This window comes from Dendrobates tinctorius, unplaced genomic scaffold, assembly GCF_039654945.1.
Source record: "Dendrobates tinctorius isolate UK_male_01 unplaced genomic scaffold, ASM3965494v1 ptg000124l, whole genome shotgun sequence".
Lineage (NCBI taxonomy): Eukaryota > Metazoa > Chordata > Amphibia > Anura > Dendrobatidae > Dendrobates > Dendrobates tinctorius.
This window is the reverse complement of record NW_027361792.1, coordinates 413,196-431,279: the sequence shown is the minus strand read 5'-3', so window position 1 is coordinate 431,279 and position 18,084 is coordinate 413,196. Positions and strand designations below refer to the sequence as shown.

At 53.4% G+C, this 18,084-nt stretch overlaps 1 protein-coding gene across 1 annotated transcript in view; it reads left to right on the top strand.

The window, feature by feature from the left end:
• The window catches only part of LOC141046878 (transmembrane protein 178B-like), a 33,655-nt gene extending 28,280 nt beyond the window's left edge, over positions 1 to 5,375 (top strand). Inside the window, exon 4 of the mRNA XM_073541590.1 lies at positions 3,477 to 5,375. Within this exon, the coding sequence (XP_073397691.1) occupies positions 3,477 to 3,721 (245 nt within the window). The 3' untranslated portion in view covers positions 3,722 to 5,375. The remainder of the gene's footprint in view (positions 1 to 3,476) is intronic.
• The last annotated feature ends 12,709 nt before the right edge of the window (positions 5,376 to 18,084 follow it).

Here is an 18,084-nt window from a genome sequence, read left to right as displayed (position 1 = left end):
CAATAGAGCGAGGGGACGGCAGAGCTGGAGTGGCGGCCATAGGGATCGTTGCAGCGGGGTGTGAACGGGGCCCAGGGGTGTGTGCACACGGTGCGTTTCTGCTGCACGTCTCACGCTCTGCACTGGAAGGGAAGAAACCCGGACTGACGGCCGCGGCAGAAAGGAACATGCTGCAGATCTGCTGTGGCGTGTAAAGAAGATTTCCTAAAATCCCGAGCCGAGCAGTGGGACTGTAACAGCCAGCGGACCCCCCACCAATAGATCTGAGAGTGAGAAGAACCACAAAGTTCAGCTCAACTTTTACATGGTCGTGAATGAGGTCGGAAGATAAGAATCATAAACCCAGCAGAAAGGGCTCACTGATGGATTCTCAGTTGGCTCATTCTGCAGCCAGCCATGGTACAGAAGCGATAGAAGGCAAACGGTGCAAAATTTATAGTTCATGGCTCAGTCATCATTCACGCTGTTGTGCGCCCGCAGGAAGCCGCTATATCTGTGCGGTTATTCTGAGATTAACCCCTTTATGACTAATCTAAGAAAAAAATGAGATGGAAGATTATAGTTTATCATCATTCTCCATCCGTGAGATTCAGGTTGTCGTCCAATGACTTTGGATTTATCTCGTATACACAGCTTTCAATCTAAGTGAGTGTGGCTGCAGTGTAGAGCATAGGGGCGCTGCAGCCTGAGGTGGATGTCCTTTTGCCTTAGACTTATAGACAGTGCAGGTAAGATGGGTTTTCTCCAGTATTGGTCACAGCATAAGGTCTCCACTTCGGAGGATCTGGGATTGGAAGCCTCTCAGCGATGAGATTTCCCGGGATCCGCTCTAATTTGTGGCAGAACTTTACAATCCGTGTTCTGTTTCCTGCAGTGCCCCCACAGGGGAAATGAAGCATTACACATTCTCATTAAAACCAATAGACTGTGTAATGCGCTGACACTCGGGCTCCCCGGCAGCCACAGAGGCTTCCAGAGCTGCCGACTGCTCTAATGATGATCGATGAGGATCCCGGCGACTTCTCCATTAACTTAGGACAAAGAAGTGAAACCTGAGCGGCCGTGATTGCTGAAAGCTGTGATTCCAACCTCACATGCAGAAAGTATATGCACCCCTCCACTGTCAGCGAATGTTGATGGCATCTGTAAGCAATTATCGAGGGTATAGGAAGATGATTGTCGGGGTCTGACCATTGGGACCCCCTGCAATGCGCTGGTTGGTGGAGCGACGGCCGGCACCGCACTCGGCAATCTCCAGCCGTCCCATAGACGGTAAGTGGAGTGGTGGAAGCCATCCCTCTGTTCAAGCAGGGCACATTAGGGCCGTTCTCTTGCACCAGGGCAATGGCGTAACTTTGGGCCCCCAATGGTCTATCATATATAGTGCCAAGTATTCGGCTCCCTGGAACTTTCCAACCTTTTCCCACATATCAGGCTTCAAACATAAGATACCAAATGTAAATTTTTGGTGAAGAATCAACAACCAGTGGGACACAATTGTGAAGTTGAACGCAATTTATTGGTTATTTTAAATTTTTGTGGAAATTCAAAAACTGAAAAGTGGGGCGTGCAGTATTATTCAGCCCCTTTAATACTTTGTTGCGCCTCCTTTTGCTGCGATTACAGCTGCAGTCTCTTGGGGTTTGTCTCTATCAGTTTTGTACATCGAGAGACTGAAATTCTTGCCTGTTCCTCCTTGGCAAACAGCTCGAGCTCAGTGAGGTTGGATGGAGATCGCTTGTGAACAGCAGTTTTCAGCTCTTTCCACAGATTCTCGATTGGATTCAGGTCTGGACTGTGACTTGGCCATTCTAACACCTGGAGACGTTTATTTGTGAACCATTCCATTGTAGATTTTGCTTTATGTTTGGGATCATTCACTTGTTGGAAGACAAATCTCCGTCCCAGTCTCAGGTCTTTTGCAGACTCCAACAGGTTTTCTTCAAGAACGGTCCTGTATTTGGCTCCATCCATCTTCCGTGTCCCTGCTGAAGAAAAGCAGCCCCAAACTATGATGCTGCCACCACCATGTTTGACAGTGGGCATGGTGTGCTCAGGGTGATGAGCTGTGTTGCCTTTACGCCAAACATCGTTTGGTATTGTTGCCAAAAAGTTCAATTGTGGTTTCATCTGACCAGAGCACCTTCTTCCACATGTTTGGTGTGTCTCCCAGGTGGCTTGTTGCAAACTTTAAACGACACTTTTTATGGATATCTTTGAGAAATGGCTTTCTTCTTGCCACTCTTCCATAAAGGCCAGATTTGTGCAGTGTATGACTGATTGTTGACTGACTGTCCCACCTCAGCTGTAGATCTCTGCAGTTCATCCAGAGTGATCATGGGCCTCTTGGCTGCATCTCTGATCAGTCTTCTCCTTGCTTGAGATGAAAGTTTAGAGGGACGGCCGGGTCTTGGTAGATTTGCAGGTATGATACTCCTTCCTTTTCAGTATGATCGCTTGCACAGTGCTCCTTTGGATGTTTAATGTTTTGGAAATCATTTTGTATCCAAATCCGGCTTTAAACTTCTCCACAACAGTATCACGGACCTGCCTGTTGTGTTCCTTGGTCTTCATGATGCTCTCTGTGCTTCAAACAGAACCCTGAGACTATCACAGAGCAGGTGCATTTATACGGAGACTTGATTACACACAGGTGGATTATATTTATCATCATTAGTCATTTAGGACAACATTGGATCATTCAGAGATCCACAATGAACTTCTGGAGTGAGTCTGCTGCACTGAAAGGAAAGGGGCTGAATATTATTGCACGTCCCACTTTTCAGTTTTTGAATTTCCACAAAAATTTAAAATAACCAATACATTTCGTTGAACTTCACAATTGTCCCACTTGTTGTTGATTCTTCACCAAAGATTTACATTTGGTATCTTTATGTTTAAAGCCTGATATGTGGGAAAAGGTCCGAATACTTTTGCAAGGCACTGTAGGCCAAAGGGACCTTTTGGGCCCCCTAGGCTCCAGGGCTTGGCTGCGATTGCAACCCCGGCACCGATTATAGTTACACCCCAGCACATGGGTCAGGTATGGTGCTGGAAGATTGGCCATCAAGGCCTTGGATAACACAAACTGGAAATCCTAATTCTCAAGAAGTCCTGATGGTAGGATCCATCGAGTGCCACCAGGAATGGGACAGCAGCGATTACTGGTTGGTTTGTGTGCCAGTCCGCATACTTTTCTGGGGAAAGTCCAATCATATAGTGCGGTGTTATGGAGCAGGGGTGGACGCACTATTGGTGCAACCTGTGCAAATTCACTGAGGTCAGAGAGGTAAAGGGTCCACTGCCACCTCCTAAGCAGGGGGAATTGAGCATTATAAGGGGCCATGCGCCGGTCTCCGTGTCCGCTCCTGTGATGGCGCACGCACATTGGCCGCAGTGTCCTCCATATTTCACAGCTCTAGAACTTCACCACGCTCTGATTTTGCAATTCTCTACTGATCCTTTCTTCTTTTTAGGAACGTGCTGTATCATCTCCCTCTGCACCTGCGTAGCCGGCATCAATTTCGAGCTGTCCCGCTATCCACGCTCCGTGTACGGTTTACCAGAAGACATCAGTCACGGGTACGGCTGGTCGATGTTCTGTGCCTGGGGCGGGCTGGGACTCACCCTTCTCTCCGGATTTCTCTGCACTTTGGCTCCATCGCTTAGTGCTTCCCAGTCCGCCGTCCACAAGCCACGGCAGGAGAATGGGGCGGTGTGACCGAATAGTCACAGGTGCGGATATGAATACCCCCCCTCGAAAAAAAAAAAAAAAATTCCAGAAAAAGGACAATCCACCAGACTGAGGCTCTCGTATCCGGCTCCGGAAAGTTGTTCTGTTCGACTTGTGTGTCTGACCATGTGATTGCTTGTGAAACTAACAAACGGGAATTCTGGGGATGCTGTGGCTGGGGGACATGGCCAGAAGGGAAGTGGGGGGCTCTCACTACTGGGGCCATGGCCAGAAGGGAAGTGGGGGGCTCTCACCACTGGAGCCTGGCCAGACGGGAATCGGGGGCTCTCACTACTGGGGCCATGGCCAGAAGGGAATCGGGGGGGCTCTCACTACTGGGGCCATGGCCAGAAGGGAATGTGGGGGGCTCTCACCACTGGAGCCTGGCCAGATGGGAATCGGGGGCTCTCACTACTGGGGCCATGGCCAGAAGGGAAGTGGGGGGCTCTCACCACTGGAGCCTGGCCAGACGGGAATCGGGGGCTCTCACTACTGGGGCCATGGCCAGAAGGGAATCGGGGGGGCTCTCACTACTGGAGCCATGGCCAGAAGGGAATCGGGGGGGCTCTCACTACTGGAGCCATGGCCAGAAGGGAATCGGGGGGGCTCTCACTACTGGGGCCATGGCCAGAAGGGAATCGGGGGGGCTCTCACTACTGGGGCCATGGCCAGAAGGGAATCGGGGGGGCTCTCACTACTGGAGCCTGGCCAGAAAGGAATCGGGGGCTCTCACTACTGGAGCCATGGCCAGAAGGGAATCGGGGGGGCTCTCACTACTGGGGCCATGGCCAGAAGGGAATCGGGGGGGCTCTCACTACTGGGGCCATGGCCAGAAGGGAATCGGGGGGGCTCTCACTACTGGGGCCATGGCCAGAAGGGAATCGGGGGGGCTCTCACTACTGGGGCCATGGCCAGAAGGGAATCGGGGGGGCTCTCACTACTGGGGCCATGGCCAGAAGGGAATCGGGGGGGCTCTCACTACTGGGGCCATGGCCAGAAGGGAATCGGGGGGGCTCTCACTACTGGGGCCATGGCCAGAAGGGAATCGGGGGGGCTCTCACTACTGGGAACACATCACAGAAGATCGACTTTTGGGTGCCGTCATGGGAAAGTGACTTTAATGGCCGGAGTCTAAAGGTTTCACGTGGTTCTACGGGAATCCATCCCAGAGATGATCCTCTCCTCCGTGTACAGACTTTCATCAGTTCGGTGCAGCTAAATGACCATTGCCTGATTGTTCAGTGTTTTGGGGGATTTTCTACGCTCAGATCTAGAATATACAACAGGTAACTAATTTTTACATGTTTTAATATGGTCCACAAAAAACAACCGCCCGCCTTACACGTCTATAATCGGCCCCGCAAATAATATTCCAGACCGCGCCGGGGCTGAGGGCACGTAAGAAAACATCCGGACCTCCGGCCGTGCCTTCCGGGTCAGTCTCCATCAGAAATAATCTGTACGATATCGGCGTCTCCAGGAGATGGGAAGGACGGAGGTCTAGACGCCTTCATGAGGGGACATAATCATGTACACGTGATCCCATCACCAGTTCTAAAAAGCACAGGATAAATCCAATTATTGTATTTCGCTTTTCTTTTTTTTTTTAACCTAATTTATTGAATAAATAGATTAAACCGTTCTCTGCCGAAGTTTGCGCCTTTCATCCCCGCACAGATAATGGGTCCGGACTGTAATTATATTTTATGGGGGGGAGTTTCATCGCAACAATAAAAATGAGGAGCTTTCCAGGAGCTGATTGACACCAACACACTGCTGACAACCCTGGAGAGATGCCGAAGTCTAGAGGAGGGGAACCGACCGTGAAGAGGTAAGGCAAGATGGCTGGAGCGGCCGAAAATGCGTACCCACGTTATATATGCTCATGTATACTAACACCTGTGTATGTGGGGCTATATGTACACACGTGTATATATTACACACATTATATATGTACATATATATATACACACGTGCATAACAGACACCATGTATGTGTGTATATATATTCTCATGTATACTGACACCTATGTATGTGGGGCTATATATACACACAATTATATACACACACATAATCTCTACATATATAATCACCAGTTGGCCGCTGTCACTGAATCCCATAAGGCACCGAGGCAGTCCCACTTGCGCAGGCGCAGTTTGTGAACAGCCTTGTCGCCACGATCTGCGCCTGTCCAAGTGATGCCACTGCTATATTCGCGCATGTGTAGTAACGACGCGGCTGTTACTGCGCCTGCACGAGAAAAGCGGTGACGTGAATGTCACTTGGACAGGCGCAGATTGTGGCGACAAGGATGTTCACAAACTGCGCCTGCGTGGGGATTACCTCAGGCAGCAGTACATTCCGCCAGCCCCACATACACACCTGTTTTTTAAAAATCTACATACCACACGTCCCACTAGCATTCATGGATGAAGGAATCTAACCGCAGTGCCACTTACTGGAGTGCAGGGTTTTCACTTCCTTTCTGTTTATTTCATTCACTTTGGAAACAATCACACAAACTGCATAAAACAACGCACCAATTATAGTCACAACAGCTTCCAAGAGACAACATGGGGTAAAGAGACGCAGCACACAGGGGAGAGACCACACAGCGAGCACCGCGCAGGAACCACCAGATACCATAAAGAGACGCAGCACACAGGGGAGAGACCACACAGCGAGCACCGCGCAGGAACCACCAGATACCATAAAGAGACGCAGCACACGGGAGAGACCACACAGCGAGCACCGCGCAGGAACCACCAGATACCATAAAGAGACGCAGCACACAGGGGAGAGACCACACAGCGAGCACCGCGCAGGAACCACCAGATACCATAAAGAGACGCAGCACACGGGAGAGACCACACAGCGAGCACCGCGCAGGAACCACCAGATACCATAAAGAGACGCAGCACACGGGAGAGACCACACAGCGAGCACCGCGCAGGAACCACCAGATACCATAAAGAGACGCAGCACACAGGGGAGAGACCACACAGCGAGCACCGCGCAGGAACCACCAGATACCATAAAGAGACGCAGCACACGGGAGAGACCACACAGCGAGCACCGCGCAGGAACCACCAGATACCATAAAGAGACGCAGCACACAGGGGAGAGACCACACAGCGAGCACCGCGCAGGAACCACCAGATACCATAAAGAGACGCAGCACACGGGAGAGACCACACAGCGAGCACCGCGCAAGAAACACCAGATACCATAAAGAGACACAGCACACGGGAGAGACCACACAGCGAGCACCGCGCAAGAAACACCAGATACCATAAAGAGACGCAGCACACAGTGGAGAGACCACACAGCGAGCACCGCGCAAGAAACACCAGATACCATAAAGAGACGCAGCACACAGGGGAGAGACCACACAACGAGCACCGCGCAAGAAACACCAGATACCATAAAGAGACGCTGCACACAGGAGAGACCACACAGCGAGTACCGCGCAAGAAACACCAGATACCATAAAGAGACGCAGCACACAGGGGAGAGACCACACAGCGAGCACCGCGCAAGAAACACCAGATACCATAAAGAGACGCAGCACACAGGGGAGAGACCACACAGCGAGCACCGCGCAAGAAACACCAGATACCATAAAGAGACGCAGCACACAGGGGAGAGACCAAACCGAGCACCACGCAGGAACCACCAGATACCATAAAGAGACGCAGCACACAGGGGAGAGACCACACAGCGAGCACCACGCAGGAACCACCAGATACCATAAAGAGACGCAGCACACAGGGGAGAGACCACACAGCGAGCACCGTGCAAGAAACACCAGATACCATAAAGAGACGCAGCACACGGGAGAGACCACACAGCGAGCACCGCGCAGGAACCACCAGATACCATAAAGAGACGCAGCACACAGTGGAGAGACCACACAGCGAGCACCGCACAAGAAACACCAGATACCATGAAGAGACGCAGCACACGGGGGAGACCACACAGCGAGCACCGCGCAGGAACCACCAGATACCATAAAGAGACGCAGCACACGGGGGAGAGACCACACAGCGAGCACCGCGCAAGAAACACCAGATACCATAAAGAGACGCAGCACACAGGGGAGAGACCACACAGCGAGCACCGCGCAAGAAACACCAGATACCATAAAGAGACGCAGCACACGGGAGAGACCACACAGCGAGCACCGCGCAGGAACCACCAGATACCATAAAGAGACGCAGCACACGGGGGAGAGACCACACAGCGAGCACCGCGCAAGAAACACCAGATACCATAAAGAGACGCAGCACACAGGGGAGAGACCACACAGCGAGCACCGCGCAAGAAACACCAGATACCATAAAGAGACGCAGCACACAGGAGAGACCACACAGCGAGCACCGCGCAGGAACCACCAGATACCATAAAGAGACGCAGCACACGGGGGAGAGACCACACAGCGAGCACCGCGCAAGAAACACCAGATACCATAAAGAGACGCAGCACACAGGGGAGAGACCACACAGCGAGCACCGCGCAAAAAACACCAGATACCATAAAGAGACGCAGCACACAGGGGAGAGACCACACAGCGAGCACCGCGCAAGAAACACCAGATACCATAAAGAGACGCAGCACACAGGGGAGAGACCACACAGCGAGCACCGCGCAAGAAACACCAGATACCATAAAGAGACGCAGCACACAGGGGAGAGACCACACAGCGAGCACCGCGCAAGAAACACCAGATCCCATAAAGAGACGCAGCACCTGGGAAAGACCACACAGCGAGCAACGCGCAAGAAACACCAGATACCATAAAGAGACGCAGCGCACGGGAGAGACCACACAGCGAGCACCGCGCAGGAACCACCAGATACCATAAAGAGACGCAGCGCACAGGGGAGAGACCACACAGCGAGCACCGCGCAAGAACCACCAGATACCATATAGAGACGCAGCACACAGGGGAGAGACCACACAGCGAGCACCGCGCAGGAACCACCAGATACCATAAAGAGACGCAGCGCACAGGGGAGAGACCACACAGCGAGCACCGCGCAGGAACCACCAGATACCATAAAGAGACGCAGCACACAGGGGAGAGACCACACAACGAGCACCGCGCAGGAACCACCAGATACCATAAAGAGACGCAGCGCACAGGGGAGAGACCACACACCGAGCACCGCGCAAGAAACACCAGATACCATAAAGAGACGCAGCACACGGGGGAGAGACCACACAGCGAGCAACGCGCAAGAAACACCAGATACCATAAAGAGACGCAGCACACAGGGGAGAGACCACACAGCGAGCACCGCCGAAGAAACACCAGATACCATAAAGAGACGCAGCGCACAGGGGAGAGACCACACAGCGAGCACCGCGCAGGAACCACCAGATACCATAAAGAGACGCAGCGCACAGGGGAGAGACCACACAGCGAGCACCACGCAAGAAACACCAGATACCATAAAGAGACGCAGCACACAGGGGAGAGACCACACAGCGAGCACCGCGCAAGAAACACCAGATACCAAAATACAGCAGCAGTGCACAGGGGAGAGACCACACAGCGAGCACCGCGCAAGAAACACCAGATACCATAAAGAGACGCAGCACACAGTGGAGAGACCACACAGCGAGCATCGCGCAAGAAACACCAGATACCATAAAGAGACGCAGCACACAGGGGAGAGACCACACAGCGAGCACCGCGCAGGAACCACCAGATACCATAAAGAGACGCAGCGCACAGGGGAGAGACCACACAGTGAGCACCGCGCAAGAAACACCAGATACCATAAAGAGACGCAGCACACAGGGGAGAGACCACACAGTGAGCACCGCGCAAGAAACACCAGATACCAAAATACAGCAACAGTGCACAGGTGAGAGACCACACAGCGAGCACCGCGCAAGAAACACCAGATCCCGTGAAGAGACGCAGCACCCGGGAGAGACCACACAGCGAGCACCGCGCAAGAAACACCAGATACCATAAAGAGACGCAGCGCACGGGAGAGACCACACAGCGAGCACCGCGCAGGAACCACCAGATACCATAAAGAGACGCAGCGCACAGGGGAGAGACCACACAGCGAGCACCGCGCAGGAACCACCAGATACCATAAAGAGACGCAGCGCACAGGGGAGAGACCACACAGCAAGCACCGCGCAAGAAACACCAGATACCATAAAGAGACGCAGCACACGGGGGAGAGACCACACAGCGAGCACCGCCGAAGAAACACCAGATACCATATAGAGACGCGGCACACCGGGGAGAGACCACACAGCGAGCACCGCGCAAGAAACACCAGATACCATAAAGAGACGCAGCACACAGTGGAGAGACCACACAGCGAGCACCGCGCAAGAAACACCAGATACCATAAAGAGACGCAGCACACAGGGGAGAGACCACACAGCGAGCACCGCTCAAGAAACACCAAATACCATATAGAGACGCAGCACACAGGGGAGAGACCACACAGCGAGCACCGCGCAAGAAACACCAGATACCATAAAGAGACGCAGCACACAGGGGAGAGACCACACAGCGAGCACCGCGCAGGAACCACGAGATACCATAAAGAGACGCAGCACACAGGGGAGAGACCACACAGCGAGCACCGCGCAAGAAACACCAGATACCATAAAGAGACGCAGCACACAGGGGAGAGACCACACAGCGAGCACCGCGCAAGAAACACCAGATACCATAAAGAGACGCCGCACACAGGGGAGAGACCACACAGCGAGCACCGCGCAGGAACCACCAGATACCATAAAGAGACGCAGCACACAGGGGAGAGACCACACAGCGAGCACCGCGCAAGAAACACCAGATACCATAAAGAGACGCCGCACACAGGGTTGAGACCACACAGCGAGCACCGCGCAAGAAACACCAGATACCATAAAGAGACGCAGCACACAGGGGAGAGACCACACAGCGAGCACCGCGCAGGAACCACCAGATACCATAAAGAGACGCAGCACACAGTGGAGAGACCACACAGCGAGCATCGCGCAAGAAACATCAGATACCATAAAGAGACGCAGCACACAGGGGAGAGACCACACAGCGAGCACCGCGCAGGAACCACCAGATACCATAAAGAGACGCAGCACACAGTGGAGAGACCACACAGCGAGCACCGTGCAAGAAACACCAGATACCATGAAGAGACGCCGCACACAGGGGAGAGACCACACAGCGAGCACCGCGCAGGAACCACCAGATACCATAAAGAGACGCAGCACACAGTGGAGAGACCACACAGCGAGCATCGCGCAAGAAACACCAGATACCATAAAGAGACGCAGCACACAGGGGAGAGACCACACAGCGAGCACCGCGCAGGAACCACCAGATACCATAAAGAGACGCAGCACACAGTGGAGAGACCACACAGCGAGCACCGCGCAGGAACCACCAGATACCATAAAGAGACGCAGCACACAGTGGAGAGACCACACAGCGAGCACCGTGCAAGAAACACCAGATACCATAAAGAGACGCCGCACACAGGGGAGAGACCACACAGCGAGCACCGCGCAGGAACCACCAGATACCATAAAGAGACGCAGCACACAGTGGAGAGACCACACAGCGAGCACCGCGCAAGAAACACCAGATACCATAAAGAGACGCGGCACACAGGGGAGAGACCACACAGCGAGCACCGCGCAGGAACCACCAGATACCATAAAGAGACGCAGCACACAGTGGAGAGACCACACAGCAAGCACCGCGCAAGAAACACCAGATACCATAAAGAGACGCAGCACACAGTGGAGAGACCACACAGCGAGCACCGCGCAAGAAACACCAGATACCATAAAGAGACGCAGCACACAGTGGAGAGACCACACAGCGAGCACCGCGCAAGAAACACCAGATACCATAAAGAGACGCAGCACACAGTGGAGAGACCACACAGCGAGCACCGCGCAAGAAACACCAGATACCATAAAGAGACGCAGCACACAGTGGAGAGACCACACAGCGAGCACCGCCCAAGAAACTCCAGATACCATAAAGAGACACAGCACACAGTGGAGAGACCACACAGCGAGCACCGCGTAGGAACCACCAGATACCATAAAGAGACGCAGCACACAGGGGAGAGACCACACAGCGAGCACCGCGCAGGAACCACCAGATACCATAAAGAGACGCAGCACACAGGGGAGAGACCACACAGCGAGCACCGCACAAGAAACACCAGATACCATAAAGAGACGCAGCACACAGTGGAGAGACCACACAGCGAGCACCGCGCAAGCAACACCAGATACCATAAAGAGACGCAGCACACAGGGGAGAGACCACACAGCGAGCACCGCGCAAGAAACACCAGATACCATAAAGAGACGCAGCACACAGGGGAGAGACCACACAGCGAGCACCGCGCAAGAAACACCAGATACCATAAAGAGACGCAGCACACAGGGGAGAGACCACACAGCGAGCACCGCGCAAGAAACACCAGATACCATAAAGAGACGCAGCACACAGGGGAGAGACCACACAGCGAGCACCGCGCAAGAAACACCAGATACCATAAAGAGACGCAGCACACAGGGGAGAGACCACACAGCGAGCACCGCACAAGAAACACCAGATACCATAAAGAGACGCAGCACACAGGGGAGAGACCACACAGCGAGCACCGCGCAGGAACCACCAGATACCATAAAGAGACGCAGCACACAGGGGAGAGACCACACAGCGAGCACCGCGCAAGAAACACCAGATACCATAAAGAGACGCAGCACACAGGGGAGAGACCACACAGCGAGCACCGCACAAGAAACACCAGATACCATAAAGAGACGCAGCACACGGGGGAGAGACCACACAGCGAGCACCGCGCAGGAACCACCAGATACCATAAAGAGACGCCGCACACAGGGGAGAGACCACACAGCGAGCACCGCACAAGAAACACCAGATACCATAAAGAGACGCAGCACACAGTGGAGAGACCACACAGCGAGCACCGCGCAGGAACCACCAGATACCATAAAGAGACGCCGCACACAGGGGAGAGACCACACAGCGAGCACCGCACAAGAAACACCAGATACCATAAAGAGACGCAGCACAGTGGAGAGACCACACAGCGAGCACCGCACAAGAAACACCAGATACCATAAAGAGACGCAGCGCACAGGGGAGAGACCACACAGCGAGCACCGCGCAGGAACCACCAGATACCATAAAGAGACGCCGCACACAGGGGAGAGACCACACAGCGAGCACCGCACAAGAAACACCAGATACCATAAAGAGACGCAGCACACAGTGGAGAGACCACACAGCGAGCACCGCGCAGGAACCACCAGATACCATAAAGAGACGCAGCGCACAGGGGAGAGACCACACAGCGAGCACCGCGCAAGAAACACCAGATACCATAAAGAGACGCAGCACACAGGGGAGAGACCACACAGCGAGCACCGCGCAAGAAACACCAGATACCATAAAGAGACGCAGCACACAGTGGAGAGACCACACAGCGAGCACCGCGCAGGAACCACCAGATACCATAAAGAGACGCAGCACACGGGGGAGAGACCACACAGCGAGCACCGCGCAAGAAACACCAGATACCATAAAGAGACACAGCACACAGGGGAGAGACCACACAGCGAGCAACGTGCAAGAAACACCAGATATCATAAAGAGACGCAGCACACAGGGGAGAGACCACACAGCGAGCACCGCGCAAGAAACACCAGATACCATAAAGAGACGCAGCACACAGTGGAGAGACCACACAGCGAGCACCGCGCAGGAACCACCAGATACCATAAAGAGACGCCGCACACAGGGGAGAGACCACACAGCGAGCACCGCACAAGAAACACCAGATACCATAAAGAGACGCAGCACACAGTGGAGAGACCACACAGCGAGCACCGCGCAGGAACCACCAGATACCATAAAGAGACGCAGCACACAGGGGAGAGACCACACAGCGAGCACCGCGCAAGAAACACCAGATACCATAAAGAGACGCAGCACACAGTGGAGAGACCACACAGCGAGCACCGCGCAGGAACCACCAGATACCATAAAGAGACGCCGCACACAGTGGAGAGACCACACAGCGAGCACCGCGCAAGAAACACCAGATACCATAAAGAGACGCAGCACACAGTGGAGAGACCACACAGCGAGCACCGCGCAAGAAACACCAGATACCATAAAGAGACGCAGCACACAGGGGAGAGACCACACAGCGAGCACCGCGCAAGAAACACCAGATACCATAAAGAGACGCAGCACACAGTGGAGAGACCACACAGCGAGCACCGCGCAAGAAACACCAGATACCATAAAGAGACGCAGCACACAGTGGAGAGACCACACAGCGAGCACCGCGCAAGAAACACCAGATACCATAAAGAGACGCAGCACACAGTGGAGAGACCACACAGCGAGCACCGCGCAAGAAACACCAGATACCATAAAGAGACGCAGCACACAGTGGAGAGACCACACAGCGAGCACCGCGCAAGAAACACCAGATACCATAAAGAGACGCAGCACACAGTGGAGAGACCACACAGCGAGCACCGCACAAGAAACACCAGATACCATAAAGAGACGCAGCACACAGGGGAGAGACCACACAGCGAGCACCGCGCAAGAAACACCAGATACCATAAAGAGACGCAGCACACAGTGGAGAGACCACACAGCGAGCACCGCACAAGAAACACCAGATACCATAAAGAGACGCAGCACACAGTGGAGAGACCACACAGCGAGCACCGCACAAGAAACACCAAATACCATAAAGAGACGCAGCACACAGTGGAGAGACCACACAGCGAGCACCGCACAAGAAACACCAGATACCATAAAGAGACGCAGCACACAGTGGAGAGACCACAGAGCGAGCACCGCACAAGAAACACCAGATACCATAAAGAGACACAGCACACGGGGGAGAGACCACAGAGCGAGCACCGCGCAAGAAACACTAGATACCATAAAGAGACGCAGCACACAGTGGAGAGACCACACAGCGAGCACCGCACAAGAAACACCAGATACCATAAAGAGACACAGCACACGGGGGAGAGACCACAGAGCGAGCACCGCGCAAGAAACACCAGATACCATAAAGAGACGCAGCACACAGTGGAGAGACCACACAGCGAGCACCGCGCAAGAAACATCAGATACCATAAAGAGACACAGCACACGGGGGAGAGACCACAGAGCGAGCACCGCGCAAGAAACACCAGATACCATAAAGAGACGCAGCACACAGTGGAGAGACCACACAGCGAGCACCGCGCAAGAAACACCAGATACCATAAAGAGACGCAGCACACAGGGGAGAGACCACACAGCGAGCACCGCCCAAGAAACACCAGATACCATATAGAGACGCAGCACACGGGGGAGAGACCACACAGCGAGCACCGCGCAGGAACCACCAGATACCATAAAGAGACGCAGCACACAGGGGAGAGACCACACAGCGAGCACCGCCCAAGAAACACCAGATACCATAAAGAGACGCAGCACACAGTGGAGAGACCACACAGCGAGCACCGCGCAAGAAACACCAGATACCATATAGAGACGCAGCACACAGGGGAGAGACCACACAGCGAGCACCGCGCAAGAAACACCAGATACCATAAAGAGACGCAGCGCACAGGGGAGAGACCACACAGCGAGCACCGCGCAGGAACCACCAGATACCATAAAGAGACGCAGCACACAGGGGAGAGACCACACAGCGAGCACCGCGCAAGAAACACCAGATACAATAAAGAGACGCAGCACACAGGGGAGAGACCACACAGCGAGCACCGCGCAGGAACCACCAGATACCATAAAGAGACGCAGCACACAGGGGAGAGACCACACAGCGAGCACCGCGCAAGAAACACCAGATACCATAAAGAGACGCAGCACACAGTGGAGAGACCACACAGCGAGCACCGCGCAAGAAACGCCAGATACCATAAAGAGACGCAGCGCACAGGGGAGAGACCACACAGCGAGCACCGCGCAGGAAACACCAGATACCATAAAGAGACGCAGCACACAGGGGAGAGACCACACAGCGAGCACCGCGCAAGAAACACCAGATACCATAAAGAGACGCAGCGCACAGGGGAGAGACCACACAGCGAGCACCGCGCAGGAAACACCAGATACCATAAAGAGACGCAGCACACAGGGGAGAGACCACACAGCGAGCACCGCGCAAGAAACACCAGATACCATAAAGAGACGCAGCACACAGGGGAGAGACCACACAGCGAGCACCGCGCAGGAACCACCAGATACCATAAAGAGACGCAGCACACAGGGGAGAGACCACACAGCGAGCACCGCGCAAGAAACGCCAGATACCAAAATACAGCAACAGTGCACAAAGGGTAAAAGACATCACATGACCCCTCACATACAATCCAAAAATGCAGAGGAATGATATAGAACAGATGGAAAGCGCTAAGGGTGTGAGACCTGTCCGCTGCTCCTGTCAGCACCACTAAGCATACACCGATGGTAAATTCACCGCACTCCCATTGCGTTAGCATCAGGCCTAGCTCTAGTATATATATATATATACACACACACACTTTGTATAACTTCCATCTGTATCGCACACAAGTGTCTATAGAATACCTTTATTATGTCTACACCTGTTGCTATGGGCCTCTGACTTGGTGCCCTTAGCAACCAATCACTGCCTGGCATTCATTTTATCACAATTGTTTGAAAAATGAAATCTGCGCTGTGATTGGTTGCTAATGCAGCAAGTCAGCCTTGATGAATCTCACTGGTCTGCCCAGCACCAGACTGGTTTTGTAGGCGCTAGGGCCACTGGTACAACACTGATCCCAGTATAGTACACGAGGCATCCCAGCGCCCCACCCGGCCCCAGTAAGACATGAGCATCTTGTTATGTGGTGGAGCCATACTTGCCAACATTGGACATATAAGCTCTATTGCCCGGGGCACCCAAGAAGGCCCCAAAATGCCCAGAAACTCCTCAAAACACCAACTTCAGGCCGGATCCACGTGGTTCTGCCTGTGGTCTCACCTGGCACAGTCAGGACTGTATGCGGATGGCAGTAATTCTGTCCACTTACATTTACCGTTCCTGCCAAAAACATTGGCACCCTCTGCTTTTTTTTAAAAAGATTGTCCATCAACAGAAAACAAGAGCAATTAACCGGCATCATGTGGTTGTACGCAGCGGCCCATGGCTGTACACACAGCGGCCCATGGCTGTACACACAGCGGCCCATGGCTCTACACACAGCGGCCCATGGCTCTACACAGTATTCTAGTCCATGGCTCTACACAGTATTCTAGCCCATGGCTGTACGCAGTATTCTATCCCATGGACCTGACTGTAGCTGAGTTGCAGTACCGCTCTTGGCCTGTGGACAGGTGTGGCGCATGTGACGCCTCCACTTTCCATGTAATTAAAGCCCCTCGTATTCACGGCTTAGACATTAGAGGGACCCGTATTCCTTACAAACTTTAGGAGGTCCTGTCTGTTGCTCCCAGCTGGCGAGGTCCCAGAGTGATTAATAACAAAGACAGAAGTGTGAAACGATGGCGCAGATTTTGTGCACGGGTGTAAACAGCAGGTGTGCGGCTCATAAAATCCACCGATACACGGCGCATCAATTACAGAGCCCTACCGTGGGTGAAATGCCAGCTCCTCCACCCCGGGTGTCTGCTCCAATACATTGCTGCAGATGAACGACCATTACTCATCAGTCTCATGTGTAGAACCTCGTGGTCCATAGCTCCCCGCACTCTTCCCAAAAAGTGCACGAAGTGCTTGTGACCGTCACTAAGGCCGCGCTTTGTACCTGTACACACACGGGGTAACATCACGCGCTGAGTACTGAGCAGTTGTCACATCCAGGATCGGAGATACATACAGTCCCGGCTGTTTAACCCCCTAGATGCCACAGTCAATAGCAACTGCGGTACCTAAGGGGTTTAACAAAAAGACTGACACCCCGTTCATCCGTCCCTCCATGTAATCACAGCTCCTGCCCCTGGACTGACATTTTCGTACCCCCCGTTCAGCCCTGCTGTCATATCAGGCATATTACAGTGGTGATACGGTAAAAAATGAAAATACAAAATTGTACTAAATATTTAATAAAAACTGATTTTTAATAAAACAAAAAGTTAAATTATACAAATAGTTATCATGGCCGCGACCCCAACTATCAGGGACACACAGTCCTCATATACACGACGATAAGCGCCGTCGCCATCTCCAGGCCCCTGACCGGAGGAGCCCAGGAGACTGCAGCATTCAGATTCCCTATTAGCTGCAGGCGACATTTCCAA